The sequence below is a fragment of the Pholcus phalangioides genome, unplaced genomic scaffold (assembly GCF_987345545.1).
Source record: "Pholcus phalangioides strain wild (caught in Gottingen) unplaced genomic scaffold, Ppha-v1.0 ptg000010l_1, whole genome shotgun sequence".
Lineage (NCBI taxonomy): Eukaryota > Metazoa > Arthropoda > Arachnida > Araneae > Pholcidae > Pholcus > Pholcus phalangioides.
The window spans coordinates 30,096,720-30,115,433 of NW_028301603.1; the positions used below are offsets into that span (position 1 = coordinate 30,096,720).

The 18,714-nt window shown below is 37.3% G+C and overlaps 1 protein-coding gene across 7 annotated transcripts in view; it reads left to right on the forward strand.

Annotated features, from left to right (window-relative positions):
* Positions 1–455: 455 nt before the first annotated feature.
* Positions 456–18,714, forward strand: part of LOC149081264 (uncharacterized) — a 31,715-nt gene continuing 13,456 nt past the window's right edge. Inside the window, exons 1-8 of one of the 7 annotated variants that reach the window (XM_089238107.1) lie at positions 463–754; positions 3,279–3,340; positions 10,771–11,508; positions 12,968–13,204; positions 13,437–13,697; positions 15,372–15,549; positions 15,939–16,186; positions 18,559–18,660. In XM_089238107.1, the coding sequence (XP_089094233.1) occupies positions 10,780–11,508; positions 12,968–13,204; positions 13,437–13,697; positions 15,372–15,549; positions 15,939–16,186; positions 18,559–18,660 (1,755 nt within the window). In that variant the 5' untranslated portion in view covers positions 463–754; positions 3,279–3,340; positions 10,771–10,779. Of the gene's footprint in view, positions 755–3,278; positions 3,341–10,770; positions 11,509–12,967; positions 13,205–13,436; positions 13,698–15,371; positions 15,550–15,938; positions 16,187–18,558; positions 18,661–18,714 lie in introns of all 7 variants that reach the window. The other 6 variants (XM_089238102.1, XM_089238101.1, XM_089238106.1 and 3 more) reach the window with 6 other exon arrangements.

The window sequence follows — 18,714 nt, forward strand, 5'->3', positions numbered from 1 at the left end:
CACAAACTTCTTCGTGGCCCCCGTATCAGTAGCCGTGGCTCCCCTTTTGCCAGATTTTCATCCGTGGCCCCCGTGGAATATCCTAGGGCCCCCCTGAGGTCATAAGGCCCCCGGTTGAGAACCACTGGTCTAGATTATCCAGGACCATCCGCTACCAAGTCACAACGACTTGAGTAGTGCATAATTCCAAAACTAGATGGCAGCACCACGATAAGTACCAATGATCTTGATTAAAAAGTTGAATCTCTCTCTCTTGGAAATAGTCAGAAATATCAAAATCACAGGAAAAATAATCTTCCGATCGAAAATTTACCAGGTCAATCATCTATTCGGCATTGATAAACCTCAAACTATCGATCGTAACTTACGACGATATCGTAAATGTACGAGAATTGCTTGTGATGGTACACAAGTGCCCTCTGTTGGCGTTTCGGCACACACCGTGTCTAATTCTCGAGCTTCCTACTGCTGGAATTCGAGAAGGGGGAAAAAAAAGTTGAAGGGGGAAGAAAAAACATACAGCTCTCTTTTCTTTATATTATTGCTGTTATTATTATTATTATTATTTTTTAAATTGTCGGGCTTTAAACGTGTTATTAAGAGGCGAGTAGAAGTCGAGACATTTTCACATTCGGAAGCCAAATATGATCATCCGCTAGCAATTATAATAGTAAAGAGAAGAGGATCTATACGTCCGATCTATTGTTCTGCTTAAAACGTGGGGGAGAGAGAAAGGACGCCACACACATTGTTGGTATAGTATTGTTGTTGATTTTTTGCGATTGTTACCGCGATGACATTGTTTTGAACAGATATGTGTATATTGCGTATTAGTTCATGAATCATGAGAAATGTTTACGGAATTGAGTTTTTCCATGGATAATATCACTCCCTGGATTCTGTAATTAAAATCTTGAAAATTAGGATCACTTTTGTTATGTCCCCTCCTTTCCCCTAATCATTGCGGGTAGAAATATCCGGGTGTATTTAAGACCAGTTCCGGGGGGGGGGGAAATGATATCGTTAGTTAGATTTAAACAAGGTATGTAGGAGGCTCTTAGCCCCCCCCCCTAAAATCACAGAGTGCATTGATTTTTTATTGTATAAGCTTATATGTACATTGTGAAACGTGGATATTAGTGGTTCCCAAATGAGGGTACACAGACCTCTCAGTAGATCCAAGACCCCCAATTCGTGGAAATTAGATTTTCGCTGAGTTGAAAAAAAATTACTTAACACTAGAAGGACAGTGCAGGTCACGTTTTGACTGTGTTTTTCATCTTCTCCCCTTGATTTCCATGATTTGGATTTCGGTTATATTGGCGCAAGGACCAGTTGTGTTAAACTGCGGCAATTTCCATGATTAACCAGATCGTTTAGAATGTTGAATTTCACGACTTTTCCTAAAAATTCTTAAATACTATGCTGTCCAAATATTATAAATTAAAATAAATAAATTGGCCAAGATAATTTTAGGTATACGTACATAAAAGGACCATCATTGGTCATTTTGACCAGTAACATTATAGGAACTTTCATAGCTACGTGCAGCAGCAAATATTTCATTGAATCAGATTTCTTTTAATATAGATATGCTCTCACTTTGGCTAATTGAAAGCGTCTTTGATGGTCGACTAACTTGTTGAATTGGATAGAATCGTGGTTGGGAGATGGTCACATGGGTTCTGATTGGACAGGTGTCAAAAGTTTGGTCCCTCAGGGAAGTGTCATCTGCCCCCATATTTTTTTGATTTTTATTGATAAAATCGATCAAGGTATTGATAGGATTGTTAGAATTTGCAGATGATATGAAGCTAATGGGAGTAGTCAGAATGAAGGCGTTGCTTTCTACCGCCTTGATTCAACCGGATTTTAAGTTGATAACTGACAGGATTGCAGCATGGGCTAATAAATGGAGCATGACGTTTAGCGGTGGCAAGTGCATGGTTGCTCATTTTGGTTTGAACAACCCATGTTTCCCTTACTAGTTGAATGGTATTGCTATCCCAGATTCAACTACAGTCACAGGTTTAGGAATTCTCATTGACGTGCGGCTTAGGTTTTCTGAACCGTGTTCAGCTGTGGTAAAGAAAGTGAACAGAATGCTCGGTTTCATTTTTTAAAAGGTCTCTTTGTGTTCTCCTAAAGTCATTCTTCCACTTTTCTGAGGCTTAGTTCGTCCTACACTGGAATATGCTGTAAGGTTTAGGAGACCATACAGACATAGGAACATTGACTTGGTTGAAGCGGCGCGGTAGCCCAGGTTGATAAGATACTAGCCTAAAGTACTAAAGGATTTTAGAGGTGTCACGAGTTCGATACCCAGTTCGTCTTTGTCAGAAAACTGCCCTGATACAGGGGTACAAGTACAACAGAAACAGCAGCACGAGCGCAGAAAAAATTGTGCTATCGCAGGGAGTCCCCCATCGAGGGGTTAGCGCACCAACCTCTTGATGAGTACAAAAACAAGCCTGCTGTTCGGAATCGGCAATAAATTGTAGGTCCCAGTCTAATTAGCCCTCATGTGTAGAAAATGACTGTGGTGCAACAAAAATAATCACATGACTTGGTTGAAGGGGCGCAGCGAAGAGCTATGTGTGACTTTATTGGCTCCCCAAGCTTGAGCTATGAAGAAAGACTTGATTTCTTGAGTATGCATACATTGGAAGAAGGTGGCTATCTGGGGATATGATCTAAAGGTTTAAAATTTTCAATGGGATGGATAGGATGGAGCATGAGTTATTAATACATCGTTATCAAGGGCACATCAGTATCATTGAGTAAGCGACAACTCTGGGTCTTTGTGTTTTACGGAGCTTTTCTTGAATGAGGTCGTGAATAAATGGAATAGCTTACCCACAGGTTTGAAAAGAAATACAATAACACAAAGGTTCTCAACCTTTTTTGACTCACTCAGCCCTTTTCAGTATATAATTTCTATGGCGGAGCCCTGTTCACTCGAGGAGCCCTTTTTGTACATAATTTTTTATGGCAGAACCTTTTTGTGTGTGCTGTAGGCTATCAAATGTGATGCTATCACAGTTGTGTGTGCTATCAAATGTAATGATTCATTTTATTTTCCTCGAGTCACAGCGGAGCCCCTGGAAGGTCCACACGGAGCCTTGGGGCTCCCCAAGCACCAGTTGAGAACAGCTGCAATAACATATTGTGATAAATCAAAGAGATATCCATACTTATAATATATAAGACAACTATAAATATTGTTTACGGGCAGTGTAGCATATATTATTAATTTATTTTTTTCTTTTGTGATACAGTGAAACCTCTCTATCTCGAAACTGACGGGACGGAAAAAGATTTCAAGGAATAGTTTTTTCAGGTAAAAAATGAAAAACACGCCAGAAAGGGGAAAATTTGATTAATAAAAACTAAAAAATATCGTAGGTACTATATTTTACTACATACTAACGAAAATATTAGTTACACATTCAATGTTCAATCACACTATGCAAATACATTAAAATACGTTCAAATTTTTTTTCTGTTCAGTTTAATTTTATTTACATACCTTATTTGAAATAATCTATAATGCATATTTTTTGCTCTTTGAGCATTCATAATGTCATTTATACTAGTAAGAGCTGCAAATATTTCGGGCTTTATCTTCTCAGTTTTGGTCTAGAAAACGACTCTTTTTGTTTTTGCAGAATGTTTGGCAGTTATCACTGTTACTTTTTCTAGTTCCTTTGAATCGCCGTCTTCTGTATTTTTGTCATCTGAGTTTACCATCCATTCTAATTTCAGTTTCAGTCAAGGTGCTGTAAGTTTGTAGTGAACTTGGTCTATTTCCACAAAATCGAAAAATAAATGAAATTTCCAGCTATAAGTGTGATTTCCAGCTTTAGTGATGCCTCAATGTTTTAAAATTCGAGTGAAAACACCAGATCTGATCCTTCATCACTGAGATGATTGGTTCCAATCCAGTGGCTTTCGTGAATCCTTTTGGCTGACTTTTTTCCATGCTGAACAAGCCATCCATATGGCATCCACCCTTTGTCAATCACAGTATCCTCCTGTAATTGACAAGATCCATCAACATAATGAGCTCTGTAATTTAAATAATCCTTTCATATTAGTTTCCTACACCTCAGGAGAAAAGCCAGATTTGCACGAAAGAAAAAATATTCTCGTGCTTTTTTTTTTCGTTTTACTATCATTGGGCTTGGCCTTTGAGATAGTTTTTTGAAAATTACTTTGAGACACAGAGGTAAAAATGCATTAATTTAGTACAGTAAATGTAAGGATATTTTTTTATTTTCTGAGGTATAGAATTTTTTGAGAAATCACGTTTTTGAGAAAGAGAGGTTTGACTGTAGGCCTATATGCTTTTATATATGGGGGTTTCTGTATTTCGGTTATATATGACATCCATATTTTTTATTGGCATAATTTTTTCAGCCACTTCATTGGGCAATTTACCTGTTGTGGCCTCTGTGTGTTTGTATTTGACTAATTACAAAATAAAAATATGGCCAAGATGTAATTGTGCATTGAATTTTATCCGAAAGCCAGGAGAAATATGAGCATATGATGATTGTTTTTCGTCATAAATTTTTGCTGAAATATTGAAGAAGAATAATACTACTTTGGTAGGTATGGTAACAAAAGATAGAAAATAAATTTTTTATGTGAAATTCATCAGGGACAACTTCATATGAAACATGTTCGATGCGTTTACACATAAAGGGGTTATATTTTTGGTTTTTTCTGGGTGAAATGAAAAGGAAAATATTCTTCTGTTATGTTTTTGGCATTGAAATATTGAAAAAATATGTATTCTAAAAGTGAGAAAAAGTTTTGAAACCGTTAGAGATGTTACAGGAGAATATTTTCCGGATAATAATTCTCCACTGGATGTGGAGAACACTCTTTAAAGTTAAAACTTTTAAAACAGTCGAGAATATATATTTTTTCTTTTAAATAATGAATTTTGTTTTACTAATTTTGTTCATATATATATTATGAAATATAATTCAGTTTTCATTTCCTGAAACATTCGGAACAATTTTTTTTGGCATAATCACCCAATAATGACAAGTTTTAGTTCGACAATGTTCTGAGAATATTCTATGCCATGGTGAGGGGTGTTTCAGAAGTTTTTGTTATGAAGATTTTATGAACCTTTAAAGATTAAAAAAGTTTTTTTTTTAAATTTTATATAATTTTTCATGAATAAGTTCAAGGCAAAGAAATAAAACCAATGTTAATTGACGAAGGGAACCATTCTTATGATCACCTTCATTCTAAAGAAAGAGAACTGTGTGTGACATTTTCTTCAATAAACTCAATGAACATACGCTCATGTTTCTTTGCAAGTTCAATTCATCCATTCATTTTAAAAGTTTAATACCGTGCACTGCGAACTTTAATTTCCCTTTTCTTTCTATTGACAATTCCTTTATGCTGTATTTATAAGGTACTGAAAGCTCTTGCAGTTAGTTTTAGAATGCAACTTCTGTCCAAGCTCATTCCCTTGCATCACGTAGCAGCACCAATGTTTTCTGCAGAGTTCCTATAACATTCATCTTTCTAGAAAGTCCTGTTTTTGTGGGTAGTTTTAAAAGAATTTCCCTCTTGTGGCATACCTTCTGCAGTTGCCAAATGGTGAATAAATTCTGATCACGCTCACCTTTGCTTAACCATTTATATACTGATAGAACTTCAAAGTACTTGGTTAGCTAATTTGTTATGTACGAACATGTCAAGGTTCCAAGGTTTTTCCTCCTCATTTGCCTTTACTATTGCTTTTTATTTACTCTGTTCAGTTTCAAGCTGTTGTGAATAATTAGTTCTGAATATCCATTTTGAACAGTTCTATATCCTCCGTCCTCCGAGAATGGGAATATTTATGTAGTTACTTTTGTTTGCAGGAAAATAACAAATTAGAGTTTTCTATTATATATATATTTTTTGTTATTCATAAACATGTAGCACAGTGATTCCCAACGTGGGCGATTGAATGTTACAGGGGGGCGGTAGAAACTACGGGTCTAGCATGGGATCCTATGGGTTAGATTGCGTTGGGGGGCGCTGGGAGAAAAACATTTCTAAAGAAGGGGGCGATGGTACATAAAAGGTTGGGAAACTATGATGTAGCACATTATAAACAGATATATTATTTTTTAATTTTGAAGACATTCATTACCAAGAAAAAATTAGGTAAACTGGTTTATATTGCAACTTCAAAAGAATTCTCGAGAATCTTTCTCAAAAGATTATTATAGAAAATTTTACATCTAAAAAATAACTACTACACCAAACACCAACTCTGGCCAAATCGCTATATTGCAGTTTACTGCCATTGAATGAGATGGGTTGGAAATGAAGGCTATGTCTATCGGTGGTTGCCTCAAGCTCGTTGGAGAAAATATCTACCTATATCCGCCCTCTGGTTTGAACCTGGGACCCTGACAGCAACCTTCATGGTGATAGACGAGCATCTTACCACCACGCCACTCTGGCACCAATAAAAATAACTGGAGAATATTCTCTCATCGAGAATATTAAGAGTATTATCGAGAACATCAAGAAGAAAAAAGAATATTCTCAACAAGGTTCATACAAGTCCTTGAAAATCATTGCAGTCGTTGAAAAAATAATTTTCAAGTGCTTATAAGTGCTTTGAAATTTTTTGTGTGAATTTCTTCCATCAGTTTTTGTCCCCACTTTAACTAAATCCCCCTCTAAATGACTCTTATTCCACTGGGGCGAAAATGTGTAGAGCAACAATGATACAATGATCATGAGACAATGTGCAGAACAGGACATATGGTCACCCATACCCGAGGTATTTCTGTGCTTAAAAAGCTGTTGCCTAATATCTGGCAGTAAAACGCTGTGCTTAAGATATTGCTTCAAAACATTTTGAACTATTGAGATTAATGAATGTCAGTTGCGTTTATGTGAGCTGACCATATTTCCCCCGATAAAAATACAGGAAAATCGCCAATATTGTCATTAAGAAATTGTATATTACTTTTAGTATAGAGTAAGGCTAAGACGAACCACAAGAAAATCTAAGTACCAGAAAAAAGTTTTAAACACCAAAAATTTTTACGAGAGAAAAGGAACCACAGGTAAAGTGCTTCTTTCGGTTTTTTTCAGGACAGTGACCCTTTTTCATGTTGGCAGATATGCTGCTATAAATTCCAAACCTTTTGTGCTGCTATCAGCCTGCCATTTATAAACTGCACAAATAAAATTTTAAGCAATAATATCAATTTTTGAGTCACCATGGTAATCTAGCGCCTGGGATTATGCCTATCCCTGATATAGAAATATATAGACGCCTATTATACCTACTATTTCTAAACTAAAAAACTATTGTTGGTTAATATGGGTGTCACTTCATCTTTTTATGAACCAATTTTAATCATGATAAATGATGTCACATCAATATTCCAGCTCCTTCCCACTTTTTATTACCACTAAGAGCTCATGAGATTACTTTTTAAATGACTATCAGAGACATTATTTACGAAGGAAGTGGTGCCTAAGCAATCTGTAGTCCAGGACAGTCAATTTAAGTAACTTGTGGTCAAAAACAAATTGAAACTGAAGAAAGGAGGCAAAATTTAAATAGCCACCCCCTCAGGCGGAAAGCCATGAACCTGCCTTTGCTATTTATAAACAGACTAGCTGATACCCGGCAACGTGTTGCCCGCCCCATAAAAAATGTATATATGTATAGCTTATTAATTATTTCTTAATCAAAATATTTCTGCAATAAGTAAGAAAAAATTACTTTCATTTTTAAACATTTTAATTAAAAACTTCAGACAATTGCTTGTGGCTACACAATATTTTTGTTTGTCCATCTGGTGTGTAGATGTACAAATTTTTAGGATTACCAACACGCAAACAGGCGACGAAAAGCTGTCCGTGTGAAAAACAGGGCTCAAGTAGGTTGATACCTGCCACTGCTAACAACTGGCTTTGCGCTTTGTTGATTGTCATGGCAAAAGTTAAATGAATCGGGAACTGTAATCGCTTGAAAGTGAATTTCATTTCTTCAGTGATAATTGGGATACGTGGAATGTGAACGTGTCTTCTCCTCCGGAACATCCAGTTAGAATCGTTGCTTCAATGATGTAAGTGTGCAATTTCTTCACGCAGAGCCTGTTGCCATTGCAGAGTATCGGTGTCTCCAAATTTCTTAAAAGCATTATAGGTGCTATAGACTTTGAGGGTCAAGTTGTGTGGTGGCACACCCGGAATATCCAAAGAGTTTAGAAATTCTGCAGGATGCAGAACTGTCTGCGCCGTGTCTGTGACAGTGTCAACCGATTTGTAAGATGTGGAGTCTCCCGGAATAATTTTTAGGATTTTTTCGTTGATCTTGTTCACACTGTCATTTTTCGGTGCCAGAATTGCTCTCTCACAAAGCCATTCATGGTTTCGGTGATTTTGTTGAATGTTTGGGAAGACTTTGTCTGCAAGTTCTTGAACTGAGTTTAATAACTGGCAAAATCCATTTGGGAACATAATCAGTCCAGCGCTTGGGTCTACGGGAATTCTTCCATTGCCAAGTTTGATCAACTGATGTGAAAATGATAGCAGTGCTGAGTCATTTTGCAGTTGAACTCACATGTTGGTGGATAATGATAACTTTTTAACTTTGTGCCAGAGTTTTTTAAATTGAAAGTATACCTATGCGATGGGCGGTTGATAAGATAAAGGCCGCATTATCACTTACAGGCCACCCTGTATATAGGCTAGCTGAAATACCCGGCGCTTCCCGGATTTTCTTCAATTACTGGGAGGATTGGAAAAGTGACAAACCGTTATAAAGGAATAAACTGTTATAATAACAGAATTGAAGGTGTGATAAACCCCATTGTAAAGGCATATATACACGTCTGAAACGCATTGTTGGGAACCACGGTAACCAAAGTAAACGATCCGAAAGTGATTGTTGAGGCCCCAAAACCATTGTTGCCACACAGTTTTTCGCCCATTTCGGGCATTTGTCCAGCTCTGACGAACTTTTAAAGTAGCCTACGGTTCAATCCCGGTCCTGTTTGGTATATATGCAAAATCTGGCGACGATCGGTCTAAAACTGTAGATTTGTATAAAGAGCATACATACATACATACTTTCACATTTATATATAAGGAGATACTTTAACTAGAATTTATAGCATGTATACTTTTCTCTTTTAATCCATCAGCATATGATGACAATATGAGAGTATCTTTAAGGTGGCTCTTCACGAATCATAAAAAAAAAAAAATATTTATGCACTTATCGAATTACTTAGGAGATAAGCATAATTCTTTGCTCAAGAGAAATGTTATTAAATGGTGTTTTTATTTGTACAAATATCCCCTGTTTTTTGCTAAAAGACACTGTCTTGAAATCAAAAAATTTTGTGTTGTCCATAGGCTTCAATTGAACAATTACATGAAGAAAATTTTAGGTTCTAATGTCTATTTTCTAGTTGCCATTGCAACCTGGAGCCTAGGGTCAAGTCCTGCTTTATAACAATAAGATCGAATGCGCATATTATAATTTAATATGCATGTTAGTAAGAACAATAATTTTAGTGTTCTGTGTTCACACAACATCACATCAAAATTATGAATTTTTGCGGGAAAAATTGAAAGAAGATAAATCATGGTTTCTGCAATTATTTACAAAAAAAAATTCCCTGAAGGTGGCAAAAACCATTAACGGGGTAAATACCCTGCCAACCCTGACTATCTAATGAGAAATACATTAATGAATCTATGTATGCAATACTATTTAGATTATAGGGGTTAAGGAAAAACCCTTCAAAAACCTATCTATCGTAATAAAATACAAAATGTTTTTGGCTCCCCCCTCTCCTGCCAGAATTTTTTGTAATGAGCCACCACTGATATATTAATTACATAAATTATATTGAAATATATTACTTAGTCTATTAGTCTACATTTATGTAGGTACAGCATATTGAGCTTGCTTTCCTACTTCAAGGTGCGAATGCGAGCCGATCTCCCAGAAAAAGTCTCGCCACAGAGAGCAACAGACCTACAAACAGTACAAATGTAATTCAATCATAACACATCACTCACTTCCCTTCTGAAATATAGATGGCAGCACTGAAAAAAATCAAACACTTTGATTTTTTTTTCTACATACACACTCAGACTGTTAGGTACACACACAGTTACATTTCCGGCACAACTCACTAGGTAGTAAATCGCCCATAGATGTTGATAGATCCGAGTTGTGCTTGGTTTGAAAGAAAGAAAGAAAGAAAGAAAGCTTGCTTTCCTTTTGTGCTTCAGTTTCGTAAACCTGAAAACCCAAGTTTTTGCCAAATCTGCTTAACACATTAAGGTTAGAATTTGATCTCCTGGAGCCAGACCCCTTATGTTGGGATTCGTGGTTGGTGTTCTCGGATCAGGCACGTGACGTCGCTGCTCTAATACTTTTTAACTGAAGTATGACTTTAAAATACCAGGGTAGCCAATGACAATTAACCTGTTCTGGCATCAGTTGGTACAGATTCAGGTGCGTCATGAGACAGTCCTTCTTATGTGGCTGTGGTTGCTTCCCCCCTCCACATCAAATGGGGGAAAAAATCAAGCCATGGCATATGAATAACTATGGGATCCATCTATGAATTTCTTGTTGTATTAATTATTGTCCTCAGGTCTGAAAATAAGCCAAATATTCAAAATTTTAAGCACAATTTTTTTTATTGAGCAGCATTTGAACATCAAATATTTATTGTATGATTACAATTTTTTTTTGTGTTCTAGGCTCATAAAATGGCAGAAGAAAATCCGCAAATGATGCAGATTCCCAGCCAGACCCCACCTCAGATTCAGCAGCTGCAAGCGCAGCACCAGCATATGCAACCACCTCAGCAATACCAACAAGCGCAGCAGCAAGCAACACAGCAGATGCAGCAGCAACAACAACATCAGCAGCAGCAGCAGCAATCACAGCAACAGCAAGTTCAGCAGCATCAGGTACATCTTCAGCCACAGCAGCAAGTCCAGGTTCAGCAACAGCAGCAGGCTGCCCAAGTTCAACAGCAGCAGCAGCAGCAGGCTCAACAGCAAGCGCAGATGCAGCAGCAACAGCAGCAACAAGCCCAGCAACAGGTTCAGATGCAGCAGTCTCAGCAACAAGCGGCTCAGCAGCAGCAGCAGCAGCAGGTACAAATGCAACAACAATCCCAACCGCCACAAACGCAGCAGCAGCAGATTGCGGTAGCGATGTCGTTGGCGAATATAGAACAAGCGGGCCATATTAACCAAATGACTAATTCTATCGCCATAAATTCTGCCATGAATGCTACACAGGCTCAAGCCCTTGGCTCGAATGCAGTCACAGTAAACAACAGTGGTGCAACCGCAGTGCATATGACAGCAGTGCCTCAGTTAAATGCTGCACAGAATAATGCTCAAACTGCTGTTTTGAGTCAGGGTTCTGCCCAGCATCAAACTATGATTCATCCAACGATGAGCATGGCGCAGTCACCATTACAGCAGGTAATTTTCTAGAACTAAATTGTTCTATATGTTTGGTCATGTGTTTTCCTTTTTTACTGGGGGAGTTTACAAGCTATTCTTTCATGCCCCAAAGCAGAATGTGCTGAAATTGGCGATGCAAATCACAGAATAATTGGTGCCACTGTATAGCAATCTGAAAGAATTTTAAGGAAAGCGTAGAAAAAACACTATTATGAGAATTTTTCTGCAGAACATTTCCAGCCACCCGAGGGCTTGTTGCAGAACAATGGGAAACATTCTGCTTTGGGCTTTCATGAATTAATTTACGGCTATTTAATTTGTCTTGTGTGATAACGTTATGTAAGCTGAGCGCTCGTTGCAGAACAATGCAAAACATTCTGCTTCGGGGCAGACAAATTGTTTGATTTTTTTATTTCACCTAAATGAGCGAAATTAATAGAATAAAAACATACAAATGAAAAAAAAAACCACACAAATAATGATAAAATAATGCAAATAATGACCTGAAAAAGTTCTTTTTCTCTCTACGTTCAATATAACTTCATCTACAGAATGCCTTTTAGTTCAGCCAATCAATCCCATGGCACCCCATCTGGTTCCATAACATCTTGGTTCCATTGACTTTATCATTTAGATACGGATTGGACACCTTAAGGGGTGGATGGCCACACAGGGTGCCGCTCTAGGAGAGGGCCAAATGCAAAATGAAAGAACAAGGTAAAAATAAAATCTCATTGGCTCAGAAAAAAATTAGGAAAAAATGATTTCGTTCTGCTTTAGGGAGGGGAATCAATTGACCAAAACAAAAATTAGAATAAGTGATTTTTGTCCACACTAGGAAAAGGTGACAATTTCAAGATAACAGGACAAGAAAAAAAATTGATTTACCCAAAAAATTCGAGAAAATGCTTTCTGTCTGCTCTAGGAAAAGCGTCAAGTTTGAGATGACAGGGCAAAAAAAGAAATTTTCATTGACCCAAAAAATTAGGGCGAATTTTCGTCTGCTCTAGGAGGGGTGGCAAGTTCGAGATGACACAGCAATTTTTTTTTTCATTGCCAAAAAAAATCGGCATAATGTTTTTCTATCCATTTTAGAAGGGGCACCAAATCCAAGGTGAAAGGGTGAAAAAAATTATTGGTCAATGGAAAATTGGAAAATGATTTCAGTTCCTGCTAAAATGAGTGTCAAATTCAAGATGAGAGGGCGAAAAAAAAAGTACAATAAATTTCATGGACCAAAAAAATTGAGTAAAATTTCTGTCTGCTTCAGGAGGGGTGATAAATTCAAGATGAAAGGGGAAGAAAAAATTTTTCATAGACAAAAAAAAAATCGTGAGAAGGGATTTCCGTCCCTCTAAGAAGAGCATCAAATTCGAGATAAAAGATGAAAAAAATAATTTAAATTCATTATTAGCCTACTCACATTCTTGATACGAAGCATATTTTTTTTAAAAGTAATATTTCTTCTTTGTTAAAGGTTCAGGTTATCCAGCAGCCTCTGTCGGCTTACAATCTGCATCAGCTATACACACCTCAGCAGTCTATGGTGTTTCCGAGCAATCTCACACTTCAACATGCTGGGATTCCATCAGCGCTGCAGAGTATTGGACCTGCCCAAGGTCTGAGTCTTCAGCTGCAGGCTAAGACCAGCCTCGATCCAAAAACATCTGGTGCTACTGCTCAGACTCTCCAGGCTGTCAGCGCAGTTAACAAGGTATGGAAATGGATACAAAAAAATAGGCCGTTTCGAAATATGCACATGAGCCGGCACATTTGCATTTATTTATGATAAAAATACAATTAGGGTAGAAGGCATTCAAAAATTTTACACCACCATAATGAAATGTAATTTCAATATATTTATTGGTGATCAATAGAAGATATATTTTCTTCATGAATTATCATTGCTTTCATATTAATGATGCTAAATTCATTTTGTGATTTAGGGCATAGCTCTCAACACTGGCAACATGATGACTACTGCAGGACAAGTAGTCGGTGCAGGCAATAAGGCAAATTTCCAGGCCCAGCAGCACCAGCAGGTGATGGCCGCGGCTGGTAAACAAGCTGCCATTCTGCACAGTCAGCAACAGTTCCAACCAGGAGCTGCCAATCAGATTGTTATCAGTCCGCTTGGGGTATTGTCCAACCAACAATCTATGTTCGGTCCCAAGACAGTGACAGACTCGCAGAAAGGGAAATCGTATGTAAGTTATCCCTCCTGTAATCTTCATACTTGTGATTCATTCACAGTCGTGTTAGGGTTATGCTACTAAAGTTTTTCGCTCATTGATTTTCACGTCTTGAATTTATTATTAGGTACACATGTGGTAGATCCTCAGTTTACAACTTTCGTTATACAGAATGGGCAGAGTCTAAAAATTAAAAAAAAAACATTAAAAAAGGAATTATTGGGTGTAGGTGCGGGTGGCACAGTTGGTATTGTCAGCAAAAGGGAATTGTTTGTGTTCTCAACAGAGAAAATTGGTTTAAAAATCACACAACAGGTGGAGTAACTGTGACAAACCACGTCTTACACAACTGGGTTTTTAACTGAGTATCATGAGACAACACAAGAGTCGAGAACTTAAAGCATTAATTTTAATTGACAGAATTAATTTTAACATTTAAATTTTGACAATTTCTAATTGAAATATAACATCACAGCAAGTCATCAAATGGTTAGTTATATTCAGTTTGGGAGATTGATGCACTGTTGAGCCAGTAGATCATCATCCAGTAGACGGTCAACCAATCCTTTGTGTCTTGTAGCCTTACGATCAGAAAATGGCCAGAGTGGACATCAGGAAAGATGACGATGACACAGTTAGCCTGTGGGTGGAAGCTACTGACTCTCCAAGTGGAGTCTACAGATGAAAGAAGAAGTACGAGCCTGTGGATGAACAGAAAATGCTCTTGGACGATCTTGGTGATGCTTTATATATGACTGGCTTGTAACAACAAATCAACGATTTCATCTCATTAGCATATCCTCTGCAGCTCCTCTATCACTATCATGCCTTTTTGTTTAACCTAAACAGCAATGATAAGGCCACATCTCTTGATGATGATGATGCAGCTTCAGTTTGATAACCTCCAATTGACCTCAGATTACGTGACTTGGGATAACAGGTGAATTTATTAATCAATGAAAAACATCAAATTTGTTAATGTAAAAACACTTATTTGAAAATAAGATGGTCACTTCACTCGCAGTGGGTTCCAATACCATTGCATAACCGCCCTAACATGCTGCAGGGTGTAAAATACAAAGTGGTCATAAAATCTGCATCATGATAAATGCTGGTTTTAGATGCACACTAAGAAACATGTGGAAATGACCAGTTAGCTCAACAACCCCCATGATGAGGTTTTTTTTCTTTGTCTGTGATCGTTTTTACTACGGTGATCATATTGTAATGCATAAAAGTGGGTGTTGCCACTTGAATGTTTTGAAATTTTGTTGCTGTAACATAACTGTATACGGTGTATACAGTATAACTGTATACAAGGCTAGGTGGTTCTTTCTCATTCTCCAGAGTGCATACTCTGAAACATCTATATCTTGGATTGAATTCACATTCGTTGATGTTTGTGGCTTCTATGGGGCTTGTATATTAGCAAAGCTATTTGTGACCACCCCATAGTTATTAAAGATCAAGTATCAGATGCATTCTTTATTTGTGCATGGGGAATTATGCATAATATTCTGAAAAACAACTTCTAAAACAAACCTGAAGTTAGCCACATAATGCTTTGTTGGGTACAAAGTCTAGATGCAAGGTTCAAGATTAATTTTTCTCTGTGGTGGATTTCAAATGGCCATCAGTGTACGTATTCTCAATTCATATTTCATGTTTTTCTTTCCTCCCCTCCCTCAGGTTATGAACCAGCAGCAACTTCAACCGAAATCCCAGATGTTTCAAGGAAGTATCCAGCAAAATGCAGCGACTGGCCAGGTATTCAATGGGAATCAACTGAAGCAGCTTACTTCATCACCTCAACTGATCACAACCAGTCAGGCAACACCTGCAACTGTTTTTAGCCAGCAACTACTTGGTATGAGTTATTGCCAATTCTTTTTTTTTCTTTCAAATTTTAAATATGATTGCATAACATTAACCATTTTACACACAGGGACAAAATATTTTGGCTCAGAAGTTATGGAATTTTATAATTATACTATGTGTGCTGTAGATGTTATCAATCAAATGCATTGCCCATGCGCATTTAATGCAATTAATATATAAAATTTGTTTTACATATGTACTTGATGCTGCTTGGAATTTCACAGCTATTTCCGTTTACTTTTCATTTTTCTCAACAGCCCTAAACTTCAAACCTTTTGTGACAATGAAAATTTCTGGTTAGTCCAAAATTCATATCATTCTAGCGTAAATTTTTTTATCCTGCATATTTTAATGTTCATAATGTTTTTGATGTACAAGGTTCTTTGCAAGCATTAGGCGCTGCGTCATTACCACAGGGAATTTCGTGGGCAACTCCGAATATCCAACCTGGTCTCCTTGCAGCAGCTGCCCAGAATCCGATATTCATCCGCAGTCAACAGTCCGATATGCTCATCTCTCATCCTCAAACTGGTGCCGTCCATTTGCCTGTAGCTCCGTCTGCGCCACTGCCCGCTACTTCATATGCTTCCACTCCAGTGCCACAACAGAAGATCAAGCAAGTAAGGGTGGGCATCTTTTATTGTTTCTTACTAATCTTTTAATCAGACAGTATTCATGTTTATTTCTCTTCACAAGTGTTATGCAATCAAATCACTGATATTACCATTCTGAATTGTGACAAGGCACGAGTAAGTATAGGGATACAATGATCAGTGAAAGTTCAGGGATTTGCCTATAATAGAAGGAAATGCAATTTTACTTTCAAAATGAAAGTATTCTAGCAAGTGAATGTGTTCTTTTGTGACATTGGTCATGATTGAAAGGCTATGATAGAGACCCGATGCAAAGAGTTGTCATCATATGCTTGGTCTGCACATAACTGCTGTTTCCTGATTCCCCATGCCTGACAATAGTTAGCATTTACATTTTCAAAGTAGACAATGTAACCTGCAACAATTTTGGTGTCTAAACGAAAATTTGATGAAACTTGCCAACATACAAGTTTGCAACAAGTGAAAAACTTGCCAAAAAAAATTGTAGATCTCTCATAACTGATAAGTACCAAAACATTTTCTGCTGTTTCGAGATTCTACAAAATATCCTAATGCAGTCCTATCCCCTGCAGTCAGAAAACATCGAGTAAATACTGAAATGCATGACAGTTCTTCAGCCTACTACTGTATTTTCCTGCATATAATCCGCAGTGGCAGATTATATGCAGTATTTCATTAATTAGTATCCTTTGGTACAATAATTAATGAAATTTATTGTTACTATACTATTGTTATTAATACTATTTGCACACAAAACAAAATTTACAGTTCCATCAAAAACCTTCAAATTCAGACTCATCAGAACACTCATAAGACTGATAACATAATTTTCTGCAGATTGTCTGCAGCAGTAGATAATCCACATTTTTTAATGTTTAACCACTTTTTAAACAGATAATCAGCAGATTACATGAAAGAAAATACGGTACTACCACTGAACTGTACAAGTACTTCGTAAACATTCCTCTGTGGATTTTATAATGAATCTGTGCACACTAGAAAGTCATGTGTGCATAAATCTGCTGCCTCTTTTTTTATTATATCTGAGTTCGACCATATTTCCATGTTTGTTGAGCATGTCGGTGTTCTCTCATGTTCGAGAAATGCCACCACCTGTATTCCATGTTAGAAGTGAAAGTGGCAGATGTCTGAATTTGTTTTATTTATGTTAATATTGTGCTGAATTCTTGCCTGCTGCTGTCTGACGAGAGAATTCTTTGAATGGGACACCAGCTCACATTTGTGTGAGTGTTTCTCTCCCAGGCACCAGTGAAACGGGCCATAAGTAATTCGTTTCATTTTTCCCCATTAGTCGAGTTTATGTCCGAGCCTTTCACTTAAAAAAAGAATTCAACCGTGCTGCAGGCTTCCAAAGGTTGTAAACCACTGGCCTATAGGAATCAAACCTGGGTTCTTGTGACATGAGTTCATCATGATTGACACAACCATACAGTCACAGCGCTTAAGGCAAAAAAAAACTATTTTTCAATTGAGGAAATAGACATTTTCTGGATATTATGCCGAGATTAACATGGAAAGAAACATAATCTGCTCTCTCTGGTAAGGGGCCATTCAAGTATTACATAAGCAGATTTTCAGACATTTTTTACCCCCTCCCCCCTTGTCAGCAAAACACTGTCCCCCTTCCCCTGTTAGCAAAATTTTGTCAGCAGCTTATTAGAATATTTCATATCTTCAAAAAGGGGTGGTTGATGACGTAAGCAACCTTCTAACCCCCCCCCCCCCTTGTCATAAAAAGTAAGCAAATCCGAAACACCCCCCGATTCTGACGTAATACTTGAATGACCCTTCGTAATACCTTGAATGACTCAGGTCCTCTTGCAAATCAGGCAAGTGTGCTACCATATACACCACTGGAGATAATTCCCTGCCTTCACTATTTCGTGCACTATGGTGTGAGGTGCTGAAGTAAAGGCATCAGTAGCCTCCTTTAACTCCAGAAAGTGGCTTTCAGGTGAGACGATGGAGAGAGTGAGATGGGTTTTTTTTTTATCATTCCATTACTATTTTGTATTGGATAGAAAAATCTCAGTATATTTTTCATTGAATGTTTTGTTTCACACAGTTCTTTATATTTGTCTATATTTTAAGCGTTCATAGGCACTTTTATAGACTTCCGATTTTTATTCATAATTGAAACACTTTGGTCATGTTGATTATGTCTCAGTGTCTTAGTGTCATGCTGTTTTCTGATTTCACGGATTATCATACCAATCAGTTCAGTTTTAAATTAGTCTCTTAGAAGATATAGAAACTGCAAGACATTTATCGGGGTGTAAAAGTTTTACGTACAGAGAAAAGAATACATTGTTATTTTGTCTGCTTGTACCATGGAAAGTTCTATTCTTTTTAATTCTCTTTAGGTTCGTCCTGGAACATCTCAGACGACTTCCATCGCAACTCAGACAGCATCTATAACCACGGCAGGTGCGATGCACTCTACTACACCACCCTATCGTGCCCAGGTATGAATTTATTTTTTGGTTTTGACAAACTGCATACATACAGAAAACTTATAC